This window comes from Panthera leo, chromosome B3 (genome assembly GCF_018350215.1).
Source record: "Panthera leo isolate Ple1 chromosome B3, P.leo_Ple1_pat1.1, whole genome shotgun sequence".
Classification (NCBI taxonomy): Eukaryota; Metazoa; Chordata; class Mammalia; order Carnivora; family Felidae; genus Panthera; species Panthera leo.
Genome location: NC_056684.1, coordinates 93,064,722 through 93,083,421, shown reverse-complemented (window position 1 = coordinate 93,083,421; position 18,700 = coordinate 93,064,722). Strand labels below are relative to the sequence as shown.

Below are 18,700 nucleotides of genomic sequence, written 5' to 3'. Positions count from 1 at the left end.
CAGCTCTGTAATGCAATTTGGACATTCTTACTAGCTACCCAGCCTCATAAAAAACTATAATACCAGATGCTTTTTATGAACTCTCTTCTGTTTGAATTAGGCATCTACAGGGGCTCCTGGGTGGCTCAGTTGATTAAGCATCCAACCCTTCATTTCTGTTCAGGTCGTGATCTCACGGTTCATGAATTCAAGCCCCACATTGGGCTCCACACTGACTTTGTGGAGCCTGCTTGGGATTCTCAATGCATACAGTACACATATGGCATAAAACTGCAGCCATCTAGAATGACATGCCCATGGAAGGCAAAACTTTTGGCAGAAAGTGAAGGGTGGGGTGGTTATTTATACTAACACTGGACAGCTTAAAGACAGTGATAAGATCAGATTTCTAAATTCTTAGCTTAAAGTAGGAACCAAAAATCAAGGACTTCCTCTGATAGTAACAAAAGAATTTATTCTTTGCAGCCATGGGCCTAAAAGAGCCAAATACACTCAAAGTCTGAGCCCACAGATTGCCAAATTACAATGTCAGTTGAATTCATAGCCTTGTCAGAACTCTTCTGTGAAGATTAAGGCATTGTTCAGGAAAGAGCAGAACCAAAGAAATGAAATGGGCACATGGTAGAATTCAAATAATTTGAAGTATCTTTAACTCATAACCTCTCAGTGTTTGAGCCTCATTCATCAAACAAAAGCAACCCCTTCTCACTGGTCTGAAGAGATCATTCCTGCCTTATTTGGAAATCTATATAGACTTCACCAAATCTGTGGAGGCCACATCTTGCATGAAGAGGCCAGTTTTTCTTATTCTCTACTCCCAATACTTACATTTTCCCTCAACTTAGAATCAGATTCCAGCATATTCTGGGGGCCAGTTATAACGTCAAACTTGTATAGCAAGACTTAAATAGCAAGACAGTTGAAAGTTTACAAATTTACCTTGACAAAAGTATGGAGAATACATGAGAAATTTCATTGAGTGCTAGACGAAGAAGAAAATAGTTTTAGATGAGATTAGATATATGTAATATGTATTATATATATTTATAATATTACATATTGACATATACACATATATGTATATATAAATTCAATGGTTCTAGTAGTTTGTTTTGTAAGAGTATTGGCATGAACTATTCATCAACAAATTTCCACTTACCTGTAACCATATATCCCTAAGAGTGCAGGTACACTCCCTTCACCAAGATTTAAGAAATACACAGGAGAGGGGAGAGTCAGCATCTTTGAAAAGTACTACAGTCTCCAACTTACGTGGTTCAAGTTAATGATTTTTCAACTTCAAGATGGTGCAAGAGTGATTAAGCACATAGTCAGCCACTCAATCACGAGGGTAAACATACCCTTAAAACCATTAAAACACTTGGGGCACCTGGGTGGCTCAGTCGGTTAAGTGTATGACTTTGGCTCATGTCATGATCTCACAGTTCACAAGTTCAAGCGCCGCATCCAGCTCCGACAGCTCAGAGCCTAGAGCCTGTTTCGGATCCTGTCTCCCTCTCTCTCTGCCCCTAGCCTACTCATTCTCTCCCTCTCAGTCTCTCTCTCTCTCTCTCTCAAAAATAAAACATTAAAACAATTTTAAAAAACATTAAAACACTTAAAACCATTCTGTACACATACAACCGTTGTTATTCACTTTCAGTACAGTATTCAATAAATTACATGAGATATTCAACAGTTAATTATATAATAGGCTTTGTGTTACATGATTTTGTCCAACTATAGGCCATTGTGTTGTGAGCATGTTTTTTTTAGTAGAAAAAATTTTTTAATTATTTTTTTAATATATGAAATTTATTGTCAAATTGGTTTCCATACAACACCCAGTGCTCATCCCAAAAGATACCCTCTTCAATGCCCATCACCCACCCTCCCATCCCCCATCAACCCTCAGTTTGCACTCAGTTTTTAAGAGTCTCTTATGCTTTGGCTCTCTCCCACTCTAACCTCTTTTTTTTTTTTCCTTCCCCTCCCCCATGGGTTTCTGTTAAGTTTCTCAGGATCCACATAAGAGTGAAAACATATGATATCTGCCTTTCTCTGTATGGCTTATTTCACTTAGCATCACACTCTCCAGTTCCATCCATGTTGCTACAAAGGGCCATATTTCATTCTTACTAGCCATGTAGTACTCCATTGTGTATATAAACCACAATTTCCTTAACCATTCGTCAGTTGATGGACATTTAGGCTTTTTCCACAATTTGGCTATTGTTGAGAGTGCTTGAGCATGTTTTTTTTATTAAAAAAATTTTTTTCTAATGTTTATTTTTGACAGAGAGAGAGAGAGAGAGAGACAGAGCACAAGTGGGGGGAGGGGCAGAGAGAGAGGAAGACCCAGAATTCGAAGCAGGATCCAGGCTCTGAGCTGTCAGCACAGAGCCCGACACAGGGCCAAACTCATGGACTGTGAGATCATGACCTGAGCTGAAGTCGGATGCTCAACCAACTGAGCTACCCAGGCGCCCCAGTTCTGAGCACGTTTAAGGTAGACTATGCTAAGCTATGATGTTTGATAGGTGTGTTAGATGCATTTTCAGCTTACAACATTTTCAATTTACAATGGGTTTATTGGGACATAACCCCATTGTAAGTCAAGGAAGATTGTGTGGTAGTTGTTCTCTGTGGCTGGGGGTGCTATAGTAGGGTCTTCTGTTGATATAGGTGCAGTGATTTCTATGGTGATACAAAGATTCCTAGATGGCAGAGAACTCAATTATTAGAGGCAAAGAAACATAATAAGGATAATAGGGAGCAGGATCTTGTGGTGATTAAATGGTCTGACCAGCAGGGATACTTAGCAATATCTTTTTTTTTTTTTTAAGTTTATCTATTTTAAGAGAAAGCGAATGTGAGTGGGGGAGGAACAGAGAGAGGGAGAGAGAATCCCCAAGCAGGGTCCAAGCCACCAGTGCAGAGCCTGATGTGTGGCTTGAACCCACGAACCATGAGATTATGACCTGAGCTGGAGTCAGACACTTAACTAACTGAGCCACCCAGGTGCCCCAAAGTTGTTGTTTTTTTTTTAACATTTATTTATTTTTGAGAGAGTGTGCATGCGCACACAAGCGGGGAAAGGGTAGAGAGCCAGGGAGACAGAAGATACCAGTGGGCTCTGTGCTGACAGCAGATTTGGGGCTTGAATTCATGAACCAAACCGTTAGATCATGACCTAAGCCAAAGTCAGATGCTTAACCCACTGAGCCAGCCAGGAGCAACAATACTTAGCAATATCTAATTGATCATGGGATCGAAATAGATGAGTAAAATACTAAGATCTTAGTTGTTTTGTATTAAAAAAAAAAACCAAACTCTAAATAAGGGAATCACAATTTCTCACCTAGTTCCCATGACCGCTTGAAATAAGGGAAGGAACCACTAAGGATTCTGCAGTAATATCACTATGAAAATATCACTATGAAAGGGATCTCTGGGTACTTATCAAGGTAACTTCACACTGGGGGAAAAATATGCTTTTCAGAATTGATTGGACACTGGTTCTGAACTAATACCAGTTCCCAGGGGCATAGAATGCCTTGTGGTTCATCAGACAGAATGGGGGCTTATAGAATATAACAGATATTATTGACTGGCTCAGTCATATCTATTCCCACTACAATCCCTATTATTTTCCTCTACTTTTAAGACGAGGAAATGAAATACTCAATTTCTCAGCTTCCCATGAATCTAAGGGTGGTCAATGAGATAGAGCTAGAAGTACATAAAAAAGGCCTCCTTTCCTAAGTAAAAAAAGTAGAAGCTCTAGAGAAACTCACCAGTGTTACAAACTTCGTTAATTTTTGGCTCCTGTATCCTCCAAATCTAAGAGTGTCATCAATTCAGTCAACCGTGTTACCAATACATTTCAGATCCATTTTTTCAATTCTCACTGCTTCTACTATACTTTACTATCTAGAGTCTGACTCTGAGTCCTGGATAGATCAATACACTCCTTCCTACTGAAATTTGATTTAACTTTTTCAACACATTGCACAGGCAGATACTGTCAACTCATTAGACTGTAACATTTGATGAGATTTATTTGCCCCTTTTGGATTAGTGCTTCAAATTGACTTCCTTGCCTACACCCTTGCCTTGCTCCATCCAACTAACCCTCTGCTACTGGTTATTTTGCTTTATTTTTTAATACACCACTTCCACCCTTGAAAACATTGCTTTCTGTCTCCAGAATAAATTTCAAATTTATGTAACATTCACCATCTTATTCAAATATCATTTATTTAGCATCCAGCTTAGGTACTACTCCAGGTAGAGTGGTGAAAAAAAAAAAGTAATTCAGGATTGGCCAAAATTTGGTACCACCAGATCAGTCTGTCTTCATTTTACATAATGCTGTCCCACTATATATATATATATATATATATATATATATACACACACACACACACACACACATATACATATGTATATATATGTATAGTATATGTATATATATACACATACATATATATATATTAACGACTACTTTGATAAATCTGTAAATTACTTTAAAATCTTTAAGTCTCTGCTTATCCATTGTTCTGCCCAGAGAGTTTAATTATGAATTAAGAATTTAGGTTCTCTGTTATAGTATGCTTTATGAAACCATAAATCATTAATGATAATTGAGTACTTAATTGATTTTGCCTTTGTCTGATATATTCAGCCCCCCCCCCCCCCCCCCCCCCCCCCCCCCCCCCCCGCCAACTAGCAATGAAATAAGTAGGTTTAGCTTATCCTAACATTCAAGATTTCTATAGGGTTTGTGTTCATCTTTCTTCATTTGCTTCTGGCAAGAAATTATCTTTGTAGAAAATTTGAAGTTTACAAATGTTTTCTTACTCCTAATTCCATTTTAATTTTGGACCTCATGGTAGCTCAGAATATTCCTAAGGTTTGGTAAGTGATAATAAATCTGGCTTCCAAATCCATGCTTTCTAAATCAAAGTCTTAAGCTCTTTACCTTCATATCTTGCTCCCCTCTCATCTCCCTTCTAGTCATTTCTACCTCTCTTAACACTGATATTCACTGTCTCTCTCTTTTGCCTTATTTTTTCTCTTCACATTATCTTTATTTTCAGATTCTCTTTAGACTTTTACTTATCGTAACTGAAATTTCATTACATAAGTAACACATATTGCTAATTTCTGAAAAAAATAAATTGCATAATAATACACTGAAAAAAATTAACTTCTTTACTCATAGTTTACTACAGTTTAACATGTTGCTATATATTATTCCAATTCTATTTTCTGTGTGCATATATATTTGATAGAGACACTGCATTTATTTTGTAGTCAGACTTTTTTCCTTTAACACACTATGGATATTGTCTTGTGATTAAAGTATTTAACATTTTTTGTCCTGTGATTAAAGTATTTAACATTTAAAAAAATTTTTTTTAACGTTTATTTATTTTTGAGACAGAGAGAGACAGAGCATGAACAGGGGAGGGTCAGAGAGAGAGGGAGACACAGAATCAGAAACAGGCTCCAGGCTCTGAGCCGTCAGCACAGAGCCCGACGCAGGGCTTGAACTCACGGACCATGAGATCATGACCTGAGCCGAAGTTGGACGCTTAATCGACTGAGCCACCCAGGTGCCCCATCATTTTTAATGACTATATGATATGGATTCCATTGGGGAAATCTGCCATTTAAATTTTTTTCTTTATTTTTTAGTTACAGTGTGAGGATCAACTTTTATAATTATCACTACTTGTATAATTATTCCTTCATTCCAATTTATTCAGGCCTTCGGCTGCATTAGTTCTTTTAATCAGTGATCAGTCTCCAATTTTTGTTGACTTCTGGGTTGATAACAGTTCTTGATAACAGAGTGCTTGACTTCTGAGTACTCATTATTAAGAAGTTACTAAAAGTGAGAAAATCTTTAAGGCCTGGGACTCTGTTACGTGAGTATTTTATTTATAATAAAAGATAGCACTGGGGCACCTGGGTGGCTCAGTCAGTTGAGCTTCCGACTCCGGCTAAGGTCATGATCTCGCAGTCTGGTGAGTTGGAGCTCTGTGTCAGCCTCTGTGCTGACAGCTCAGAGCCTGGAGTTGCTTTGGATTCTGTGTCTCCCTCTCTCTCTGCCCCTCCCCCATTCATGCTCTGTTTCTCTCTGTCTTAAAAATAAACATTAAAAAAAATTTTATAATAAAAGACAGCACAGAGATTATGTAAAGTCCTCACATTAATAGTAGTGACTATTTACTGTACTTTTTCAGTGCAAAATTCAAACTACATCAACTCAAAAAAAAAAAAAGAGATAATTAAGCTTATATACAAAGTAATGGTCTTTTCCCTTTGAAATTTAAAATTTACCTTCAATATATCCAACATTAATGCAAATTTAGTAGGGGCAAATTTGCAATGACACAGGGACAATGGTCAAAATTAATAAAACTTGGAATCTGTAACTATTGTTTCAATGGTGCATATCATTAGGGGTTAAAGCAAACTTTAATGACGATTTCAGATTTACAGCTAAGGTCAAAAGAGTCTAAACCAAGTGTTGACAAACTAGGCCAGAGGCCTGTTTTTGTCTGGCCTGAGCTAAGAATATTTTTTACATTTTTAAAACATTATAGGGGCGCCTGGGTGGCGCAGTCGGTTAAGCGTCCGACTTCAGCCAGGTCACGATCTCGCGGTCCGTGAGTTCGAGCCCCGCGTCAGGCTCTGGGCTGATGGCTCGGAGCCTGGAGCCTGTTTCCGATTCTGTGTCTCCCTCTCTCTCTGCCCCTCCCCCGTTCATGCTCTGTCTCTCTCTGTCCGAAAAATAAAAATTAAAAAAAAACGTTGAAAAAAAAAAATTAAAAAAAAAAACAACAAAAAAACATTATAAAAAAATGAAACAAAAAACAAAGAATATGCCACAATCTGTCTGTAGCTTACAAAACCAAAAGTAATTACTTTTTGGTCCTTTACTGAAAAAGTTTGCCAACTTCAGACCTAAACTATAGATACATAATAAAATACACTTAGAAGATAAAGCATTTAAGAAATATGTAACTATGAATGTATGTAACAATGCCCATAAACAGAAAAAGTAACCAAGTCTTTCCTTTCAGCTTCTCTTCAAATTGCTGTAACCCCCTGCACCTCCATTTTCTTCTTAGCACTCATGCAGTAATACAAAGAATCACAATTTAAAATGCAGCCAAATACATCAGAAAACCAGTTAGTGACACAAGAAGTGAAAAAGAATGAGGATAGTTCACAGTTGTAATAAAGTGATCATTGAATAAACTATAACACAGAACCATATAATTTTAGAACAAAACAGAACCTTAAAAATCATCTAGTCAGCCCTCACATTTTAGAGATGACAAAATGGGAGACCTAGAACTGGTAAGTGACTTGCCCAAGATCACATGCTTAATTTTCCTATAGTTCTATAGCTAGAACTATAATCCAGGTCTATTGTTAGGTCAATAGAGATAGGTCAATATTTTATCAAGTATACCAAGTGAAAATGATAGGTCAGTAGTACAATATATATACTTTTTATTTTAACAAATTTGGAAGTTGGAAAAATAGGACACCTCTCACATATCTACAGAAATAAATCCTTTTATTTTTATAACATTCCTTTTCTTTTTAAGATGCATACAGTACTTATAGCCCAAGAATTCTGAGAAAAGCCTATAGAAGACCTGGCACTATTTTTGAGAATTACACAACTGGGCAGCAAAATAACACCTTTATAAATGTCAGGACATATAGAAATAAAATTTAGTGTTTCACACAAAAATAGGGAGTTACATTCAACACGTTTTCTTAAACGTGCATTTAAAATGTTTAAGTGTTTTCTAAAACTTTGGTCACCATGCTTCATTATAACTTGTTAAATTTCACAATTATGTAGATGATTAAACCCAAATGGTAAGCAAATATATCACATTAACACAGCAGCAAAAGCAAGCTAATACTGCACAATCATATTAGCAGACTGATTTCAGAAATACATGTTTTTCACAAATAGCACACAAAAGTTAGTTTGTGATAACATAGTTCAATGACTTATTTCACTTCATAAAATAAGGCTGAGTAATGACAGAACATGATTACATAATAAAAAGTATATTTTTAATTACAAATCTAATTGTACATATAGGGCAATGAACTGTGGTTTCTATAGAACAGTGCAAATGAGCAGGACTTTCCTCAAAAATATAACTGGATTCATTCCATGGGCCTCAGATTTCATGAATATTAGGTTATATTAATTATTTTAGGTTTCTCTGTCTGTGATGGGTACAAGTGATAGGGTTGATACAGAGCAGATGTGTGCCCACTGGCTGCAAATACAAATAGCCATTGACTTAATTTACCAGATGAGTAGTGCAGGCACTGAAAATGTAACTTGAAAAAGTTCCATTTGTCATCATGTAAACAATTTTGTTCATCATACTATATTTCATCAAAGATTCATAATTCATTTCATATTGTCATATCGAGCAATTCTTCTAAACTCTTTTTGATATGTGGTGGTTGAGATGCAGCCTGATTTAACAGATTCTGACCCATTTGCGCAAAAAGTGCTTTTGATAATTTAGATGTGGCTGTTCGTATATTTCCTCCAGCTCCAGGCAAAGAGCCACTGTTTGTCATGTTCCCTAAGAGATGCCATAAAACAACCAATACTTTCTGTTCTGTGGCATGGGGCTTCCTTTGATAAAGTTCCGTAACAATATCTGAAACATAAAAATTTAGTAAACAGTCAGGTTTTTAAAAATATAAATTCAATTTTTGCTAATTAAAAAGCATATAAAATATACTAAGCTTCTTCTCTATGTCACTTGTCTTAAAATGTCAAGCATCTTAAAGAAGGTAAGGTCAGAAACTTTTCTCCCAAAGATTGGAATCTTCAAGTATTAGAATTCCATATAGGACAACTTAGCTCAGGCAAAATTAGTAAAGATAGGAATTAAACCCCAAATTCATCTCAATGTTTTCCAAAAAACATACATTTTTAACCCACTGATCTTTTATCAAATATATAATTTGAAACAGTTTTTCGTGAGTACCAATTTGATTTTAATGTCTCTTTATTTTTAAACGTGACAAGGAAGAAATTCTTACTGAAAAAAAAAGGATAAACAAAAAAATTTGGGGTAAAAGTCTTAAAAAGTTCTCGTATAGATCATTATGCAATTCATTTCTACATCGTGGGTAATGATACTGAATTTGGTAGCTATCCCAAAAAGAAATTGAACTGCCTATCATTTTTCCTTAGTTAATATTTCTTTAGAAATAGCAACTGAAGAATATTTACCAGCAAGCTTTTCAGTCATATCCTGTTTTGCTTTTCCATTTAAAAACTGAGCTTTTGTGCAAAATGGCTGTAGAAGCAAATAATTGTCTAAACAAAAAGAATAATACAGACACATGTTTAAAGAGTTATGAGTTCTTACTTTTCATTACAAAGCATTAAAAGGAAAAGATACATAAATGAATGCAAATGTGTTAAAAAGATTTTTAAATCTATGTAATCAGTACTTAACATTATGTATAAAACCTTAATAGAATACTATTCTTATAGCAAATAAGAAATAAAATACCTCAAATAAGAGTTTTAAAAGAGCTATCATATGGCATAAAAAAGCAAAAGAATTGCCTATCTCCCAGTCATCTTATTCCAAAAAATAGAATATAAGTTTATTAAAGACAAACAAAATAAAAAAACAGAAAAAAACTACATTTTGGAGGGGGTAGTTTTTATTTTTACTTATTTTTTCAGTTTTAATTTTTTTAAGTTTTAATGCTTATTTATTTTTGAGAGAGAGAGAGACAGAGCACGAGCGGGGGGGTGGGGGGGGGGGGGGGACAGGGAGAGAGGGAGACACAGAATCTGAAACAGGCTCCAAAGGCTCTGAGCTGTCAGAACAGAGCCCAACGCGGGACTCGAACTTACAGACTGTGAGATCATGACCTGAGCCGAAGCCAGATGCTCGACCGACTGAGCCACCCAGGAGCCCCATTAATTTTGTAATAATTATAGATCACAGGAAATTGGAGAGACAGTACAAAAAGGTCCTGTGTACTGTTCATCCAAAGGTTACATCTTACACAATTACAGTACATATCAAAACAAAGAATCTGACATTTGTACAATACCTGTGCATAGTTCTAATCTACATCATTCACCTTCTTTGTTGATTTTTAAGTAACCTTTACACCCGGGGTTTGAACTCATGACCCAGAGATCAAGAGTCATATGCTTTAATGACCGAGCCAGTCAGGCATCCCTATGTGTGTATAGTTCTATGTCATTTTATCACATGTGTAGATTTGTGTAATGATCACTGCAATTAGCATATGGAACTATTCTATTACCACAAAGATCTCCACAGAGCTATCGCTCTATAGGCACATCGAGCCCCTCCTAGCTGCCCGTAAACCCTGATAACCACTAATCTGTTTTCCATCTCTGTAAATGTTACCATTTTGAGGCTATACAAAGATGCCATCCTACAGCATGTGACCTTTTGGGACTGTCCTTTTTCACTAAGCATAATGCCCTTTTAGATCCATCCAAATTGTTACATGTATCTATAATACTACTTTATTACTAAGTACTATTTTACGGTATAGATGTATCATAAATTTCTTCACTATTAACTCACTGAATTACATTTAGGTTGCCTGAAGTTTTGGACTTTTGTAAATAAAGCTGCTATGAACAAGAGTGTAACTTCTTGGATGGAAGTTTTCATTTCTGTAGAATAAATGCCTAGGAATGCAACTGATGGGTTATATGGTAAGTGTATGCTTAGTTGTTTTTTTTTTTTTTTTTTTTTAAAGAAATTGACAAACCATTTTCTAGAGTGGATACACCATTTTATTTATGTAGCAGAGATCCAGTTTCTCTGAAATCTTGTCAGCATTTGGTATTATCACTCTTTTTAATTTTAGCTGTCCTAATACTTGCTATAAACTGAATGTCTGTGTCTTCCAAAATTCATATGTTGAAACCCAATCCCTGTTGTTATGGTATTTGGAGGTGAGGACTTTGGGAGATGATTAGGTCGTGAAGGTGGAGCCCTCCTAAATAGGATTAGAGCTCTCATAAAAGATGCCCCAGAAAGCTCCAGTGGAACCACGAAGTGGGCCCTCACCAGATACCAAATCTGTTGGCACCTTGATCTTGAACTTTCCAGCCTCCAGGACTGTGAGAAATAAATGTTTGTTTTTACACTGTCCAGTCTGTAGGTAGTTTGCTAAAGCAACCTGAACAGATGAACATATTTGTGTAGTGATCATGGTCTTAACCTGCATTTGTATTTCCCTAATGACTAGTGATGTTAAACATCTTTTTTATGTGTTTATTTGCCATCCATATATCGTCTTCAGTGAAGTGTTCCTTCATGTCCTTTGCCCATTTTCTAATTGGATTGTTTGTTTTAATGTTCAGTTTTGAGAGTTCTTTATGTATTCTAAGTTCTTCCTCAGACATGTGGTTTGCAAATACTTACTCCAAATCTGTAGTTTGTCTCTTTATGTACTTAACAGGTCTTTTGCAGAGCAAATGTTTTTAGATTTGATTAAGTCTAATTTATCAACTTTAATGGATCATGCTTTTAGTATCGTGCTAACAACTCTTCACCAAGCCCTCAAGTCCTAAGGATTTTTACCTATGTTATCCTTAAAAGATTTACAGTTAAGTTTTACATTTAAATCTACAATCCATTTTGAGTTAATTTTGCACCAGATGTGAGGTTGAGGTAGGAATAAAAGGACTGAAAAATCAAAAATAAGAAAAAGTCAATTTAATGGGATAGTATTAAACTCTAAAAATAATTTAAACTACTGAAAATATCACAACATTAAATGACAAATATTTAATATCTATGATTTCAACATTATACAAAGTATATCATGTGTAGGACAGAAAGTATGAAAGTAAAGTCAAAATAATTTGAGTGCAAAAGTAAGATTTCTTACCTACATGCTGACTCAGTGCTTGAACAACATTTGTGGCAGCAGCATAGATGCCTGGATTCTTAGAATTCAGATTGTTATCTACTATTGCTGGAATTAGCATGTTGATTATAGGAGATAAGTTGTCTTTAAGCAAAGGAATCATTTTGTGCATTGTTTCTAGAGCCACCAGATTTACTTTACTATTGGAATCATGAAGCCGAGATTTAAAAGCATCAAAGATCTGAAAGTAAATTGGTAAATTATTTAATGTGAAATAATGTTTATAGCTATTTAAATTCTTTTTGGCATTCTATAGTATTTATGCTATTAATATACTATTTAAAAACATACACACAACATCTTATTTAACTTGAACATAGACAATAGGAATTTTATAAAAATTTGGATGTTAAATCTAAGTCTCAAACCTTCTTATAGCAAAATGACAAGTCTTCAAACATCACTCAAACAGACATCCTAATAAATTCAGGTTGTGAAATTTGATTTAGTAGGAAGATGACTGATTTACCGTAAATGTGATAAAAATGCTATTTTTTGGAAGGTGTGGTTAGCTTAGCTAACTCTAAGAACTCAAGGAAAGTTTTCATTTTTATCACTATTCATAACAGAATTAGATATATAACAACCATAGAGATTTGATTTAGTTTCAGTTTGGGTTTCTTATGAGAATTTTATATGCAATTTCAGAGTTAAATTTTTACTACCTTTTAACCTGATTACTTTAACAATTATTCCTTGCTCTTTAGAATTCTTAACTTTCATAAGTTTAAGATATAAAAAGTGAATGATAAGCAAAATCTTTAGTCACATTAGGTGAGTGAAGAGCTATTCTATGAGGCTGATATACATATACACATCTCTCATAAAAATATGAAAGTTAATATATACATAAAAATTTTCATGGTGAGAACAGTCTTCCCAAGAGATTTATTTTTACTCAACAGATATCAGAAAATGCAACTTTCTGGTGCCCATCACATGATAATATGGTACCTTTCTTCTGAAAATTAAGAGACAACATTACTGGAATTAAGAGTAGTTAACGGTATGCTGGCCAAGTTTAATGCACATAATACAAATTTAACATGGGATTTTATTAATAAATCACTAATGGAATTAACTGAATTAACTCTGAAGAAGCATAAATCATCTATGCTCTGGTACCACTAACATTTATTACTATCTTCTTTTCTATTGCTTGTTGTCTAACATTGGTATATAAATTAGTATATATAAGATTTCTAATCTACATATAAAAATTTTAATATCTACTCTTAAGTAATATCAGAGCACCTAAATGCCCTGGTTTTTAAAATATTTATTGATTCACTTGACATATATGCACTGAGAGCTCTGAGAATACAGAGCTTTCAGGTTCCAAGAGCTCTGAGAATACAGAGCTTTCAAAGAGTTACCACCTAGTGGGAAAATTCAGACAAATTAAGCAGCTGTTTTCTTATATTATTATTTTATTTTCTTATTTTTTCCCAATTACTTTGAATTGTTCTAGAAAGTAATTCATTCTTCTAAGCTTAACATTTTAAAACAATACATATAAAGTACTAAGAGTTAGGGCAATTTTTTATACTAATGAGCTATTAGCTACATATTGAAAATGAAAATTAATTTTGACAGTTCATTACCTTCACAATGTTTCCAACAACAAGCTCTTGATTGTTTTCAGTATCTGATAAAAGCTGCTTAATCCCATTAATACGATCACGGAAGTCTTTTGCATTTAATAAACCTGTTATGACTTTAATGTATTCAGCACTTTCTAAGGAATTGCGGGGAACTGATTTTCTGGTGATGTCACGAATTTCAGTTACTTCTCTAAAGTCAAAGAAAGGGAAATTTAATTTCATTCTTAATTTCCTATGAGAAACATAAACATAATACATCTTATTACATATATATTTCTCAAAAATTCACAAACTGATCTGATAGCCACAATGCTAAAGGAGGTCCCTGCGATCTCCCCTGACTTTGGTGATTTGCTAGGAGGACTCACAGGATTCAACATGTAGTTTTACTCACAGCTATGATTTATTACAGCAAAAGGATACAAAACAAAATAAACAAAGGGAAAAAGTGTAGGGGTCAAAGTCTGGAAAAAACCAGCTATAAGCTTCCAGGGGTCCATTCCCAGTGAAGTAACATAGGACAAATTTAATTACTCCAGCAACAACCTGTGACAACACAGTGAAATGCTGTCTACCAATGAACCTTATTAGAGACTCCAATGCTCAGGGAGTTGGTCATGGTTGGTCCTCTGCCTAGGATATACTAAAATTCCAGGCTCCCAGAAGGAAAGCCGGTCTTCAGCATAAACCATATTGTTTGCTCAAATAATTTTGGTATAGTAAACTACTCTTCATCAGTTAAGGAACAGTGGCAATCCTCCTGAAATCCTAGTTCCTAGATGCCAACCAAGGGCTAACCTTGTAAGTAGGACTTTCCAAAAATAGTAGTCTCAGGCCTGCTATGTTAACTCAAAATAACCATGTGAACTTGCATGGGAGAACTAGAATCTTGACAGGATTTATTATTTCAATTACTATTACTAGCATAATTTTTTTTATTCCTATAAAGGGGTGACTCAATATGGCAGATAAATGATCCCTTTGAAAGAAATTAAGTCATGCAAATTGATAAGTCTTACAGACAATAGTAACAGTTGCCAGTTACCATTTCTGACTACCAGTATTAAAAATGATGCTAATGTTATCTTAAGAGCACTGGTTAATGAATGACTCAGGATCATCTTAAAAGTAGACACAGGATGGTGATCTAGAATGCAGATCTTAGATGTATTCATCCATTATTTTTAATTTATTTAAATAAATCAATCTGAGATTAATTTGTAAAATGGTTAATTCTATACAATGAGAAAAAACAGAGGATTAAATTTATATTTAAACTAAGAAGTATATGATACATAAAAGGTGAAAAAATGAAGAGTAAAACAAAAGAACACCACAAGAAGTCATCTAATTACTGATACTTGTGTTTAAAGATGACTTTTTTACTGTTCAAAGCAAAATGGATTTGATAGTAGAATAGCATTGAATATACCTTAGGGGGAAAGATACAGTAAGAGTGAAATGGAGAAACTCACTATGTATATATTAACATCAATACAATTTATAAAAAAGAATGCATTAAAATGATCATAGAACACAGATGCAAAGAACTTCAACAACGAAATACTAGCAATTGAAGCAGCAATACATTAAAAGGATCATACACAATGACCAAGTGGCATTTATTCCAGGGATGCAAAAATGGCTCAACATCTCCAGGTCAATTAATGTGATACACCATATTAATAAAATTGAGAATAAAAATTGTATCATCCTCTCAATAGATAAAGAAAAAGCATCTGACAAAATTCAATAGCCATTCAACAAACTGGATTTAGATGGAAGATACCTGAACATAATAAGACACATAAGATGAGCCCAACGCTAAGATCATACTCAATGATGAAAAGCTGAATGATTTTCCTCTGAGAACAAGAACAAGATAAGGATACCCTCTTTTGCCACTCTTATTCAATGCAGTACTGGATGTCTTAGCCAGAGCAATTATGAAGAAAAAGAAATAAAAGTCTCCCAAGTAAGAAAGAAAGAGGTAAAACAGCCTCTATTCACAGATGATATACAGTTGGCCCTTAAACAACATGGGTTTGCACTGTGCAGGTCCACTTACATATGGATTAAAAAAAATTTTTTTTTAATGTTTATTTATTTTTGAGAGACAGAGAGAGCACAAGCGGGGGAGGAGCAGAGAGACAGGGAGACACAGAATCTGAAAAGCAGACTCCAGGCTCTGAGCTGTCAGCACAGAGCCCGACACAGGGCTCAAACTCACGAACTGCGAGATCATGACCTGAGCCAAAGTTGGACGCTTATCCAACTGAGCCACCAGGTACCCCACATGTGGATATTTTTTTAAGTTTATTTATTTATTTTGAGAGAAAGTATGAGGGAAGGAGAGGCAGAGAGAGAGGGAGAGAGGTAAAGAATCCCAAACATACTCTGCACTGTCAGTGCAGAGCCCAAGGCAGGGCTCAAACTCACAAACTGTGAGATCATGACCTGAGCTGAAGCTAGATGCTCAATGGACGGAGCCACCCAGGCACCCCTACATGTGGAGTTTTCATAGTACAGTACTGTAAATGTATTTTCTCTTCCTTATGATTTTTTTAATTTTATTTCTCTAGTTTACTTTACTATAAGGACACAGCATTTAAAACATATAATATACAAAATATGTGTTAATCAACTGCTTATATTATGTTTATCAAGTAAGGCTTCTTGTCAACAGTACGTAGTTAACTTTTTGGGGAGTCAAATGCTGTTTGTAGATTTTCAGCTGCATGAGGGTCAATGCCCCTAACCCCTGCATTGTCTAAGGGTCAACTTTATATAGAAAATCCTAAATAATCCACCAAAAAAACTCAGAAACTAATGAACAAATTCAGTAAAGTTTCAGGATATAAAATCAATATATAAAAATCAGTGGCATTTCCACACACTAACAAAAAACTATCAGAACAAGAAATTAAAAAACAATTTCATTTACAAATGCATCAAAAATAATAAAATACCTAGTAATGAATTTAGCCAAGGTAAAAGACTTCTACTCTATAAACCCTTGATAAAAGAAACTGAAGAAGATATAAATAAGTGGAAGATATTTCATGCTCGTGTACTGAATTAATATTGTTAAAATGTCCTTACTACCCAAAGCAATCTACAGACTGAATGCAATCCCCATAGAAATTCCAACAGCATTTTTCACAGAAATAGAACAATCTTGAAATTTTTATAGAACCACAAAAAATCTAGAATAGCCAAAGCAAGTCTAAGAAGAACAAGGCCGAAGGCATCATACTTTCTCATTCAAAACAGCAGGGTATTAGCATAGAAACAAACACATGTATAAATGGAACAGAATAAAGAGACCAGAAATAAACCCAGAGGTTAATTAATCCACCAATTAATTTATGATAAAGGGGCTAAGAACATACAACGGGGCAAGAATAATCTCCTCAATAAATACTGCCAGGAAAACCAAACAGCCAGCCATATGCAAAAAGAGTGAAACTGGACCTCTATCTTACTCTATACACAAAAATCAACTCAAAATGGATTAAAGACTTAAATATAAGACCACAAAACTCATAGAAGAAAACATACATGGTAAGCTCATTGGCACTGGTCTCAGCAGTAATTTTTTGGATTTGACAACAAAAGCAAATATAAGCACATAGGGCCATATCAAAGTTAAAGCTTCTGCACAGAAGAAACCATCAACAAAAAATGAAAAGACAGCCTACAGAATGGGAGAAAACATTTGCATATCATATATCTGAATAGAAAGAGGTTAATACCCAAAAAATATAAAGACCTCACACAACTTAATAGCAAAACAACAACAACAAAAAACAAAACCAAAAACCTAGAAAACAAACAAACACCTACAAACAAACAAACAAACAAACAAAACAAATATGGGCAGAGGAACTGAATAGACATTGTTTCCAAAGAAGCCATACAAATGGCCAACAAGTCCATGAAAAAGGTGTTCAACATCACTAATCATCAGGGAAATACAAATCAAACCATCATGAGATATTGTCTCATGCTTGTAAGAATGGCTATTATTAAAAAGACAAGCAATAACAAGTGTTGGTGAGGATGTGGAGAAAAAGGAAAAAGGAAGTATATAGCAATACAGGTCTATCTCAAGAAGCAAGAAAAATCTCAAATCAAACAACCTAACCTTACACCTAAAGCAGCTAGAAAAAACAACAACAAAACCTAAAGCCAGCAAAAGAAGGTAAATAATAAAGATTAGAGCAGAAATAAACGATATGGAAACAAACAACAACAACAAAAAACCAAAATAGTGGAACAGATCAATAAAAGTAAGAGCTGGATCTTTGAAAGAATAAAATTGATAACCCCCTAGCCGGACTTCTAAAAAAGAAAAGGGAATGAACCCAAATAATTAAAACCACAAATGAGAGGGGAAAAATAAAAACTAACTACACAGAAATAGAAATAATTATGAGAATGTTATGAAAAATTATATGCCAAAAATTATATGGACAACTTGGAAGAAATGGATAAATTCCTAGAAACATGTAAATTACCAAAACTGAAACAGGAAGCAACAGAAAATTTGAACAGATCGATATCCAGCAAAGAAATTGAATCAATAATAAAAACTCTCCAAAGATACAAAAGCCCAGGGACAAATGGCATCACAGGTGAATTCTACCAAACATTTAAAGAAGAGTTAATACCTATTCTTCTCAAACTATTCCAAAAAATAGAAAAGGAAGGAAAACTTACAGATTCAATCTATCAGGCCAGCATTACCCTGATTTCAAAACCAGAGAAACAACTTCACTAAAAATGAGAACTACAGGCCAATATCCCTGATGAACATGGATGCAAAAATTCTCAACAAAATACCAACAAACCCATCTAACAGTACATTAAAAGAATCATTCACGATGATTAACTGGGATTTATTCCTGGGCTCCAAGGGTGGTTCAATATTCGCAAATCAATCAGCATGATACACCACATTTATAAAAGAAAGGATAAGAACTATATGATCTTTTCAATAGATGCAGAAAAGGCATTTGACAAAGTACATTATCTATTCATGATAAAAATCCTCAAGAAAGTGGGGATAGAGGGAATATACC

General features: G+C 34.7%; 1 protein-coding gene across 1 annotated transcript in view; it reads right to left on the bottom strand.

The window, feature by feature from the left end:
• Positions 1–7,574: 7,574 nt before the first annotated feature.
• The window catches only part of TOGARAM1 (TOG array regulator of axonemal microtubules 1), an 84,283-nt gene continuing 73,157 nt past the window's right edge, over positions 7,575–18,700 (bottom strand). The window contains exons 20-23 of the mRNA XM_042943054.1: positions 13,617–13,806; positions 11,974–12,193; positions 9,305–9,391; positions 7,575–8,723 (exon numbers count right to left, since the gene is read on the bottom strand). Of these exons, the coding sequence (XP_042798988.1) occupies positions 8,470–8,723; positions 9,305–9,391; positions 11,974–12,193; positions 13,617–13,806 (751 nt within the window). The 3' untranslated portion in view covers positions 7,575–8,469. The remainder of the gene's footprint in view (positions 8,724–9,304; positions 9,392–11,973; positions 12,194–13,616; positions 13,807–18,700) is intronic.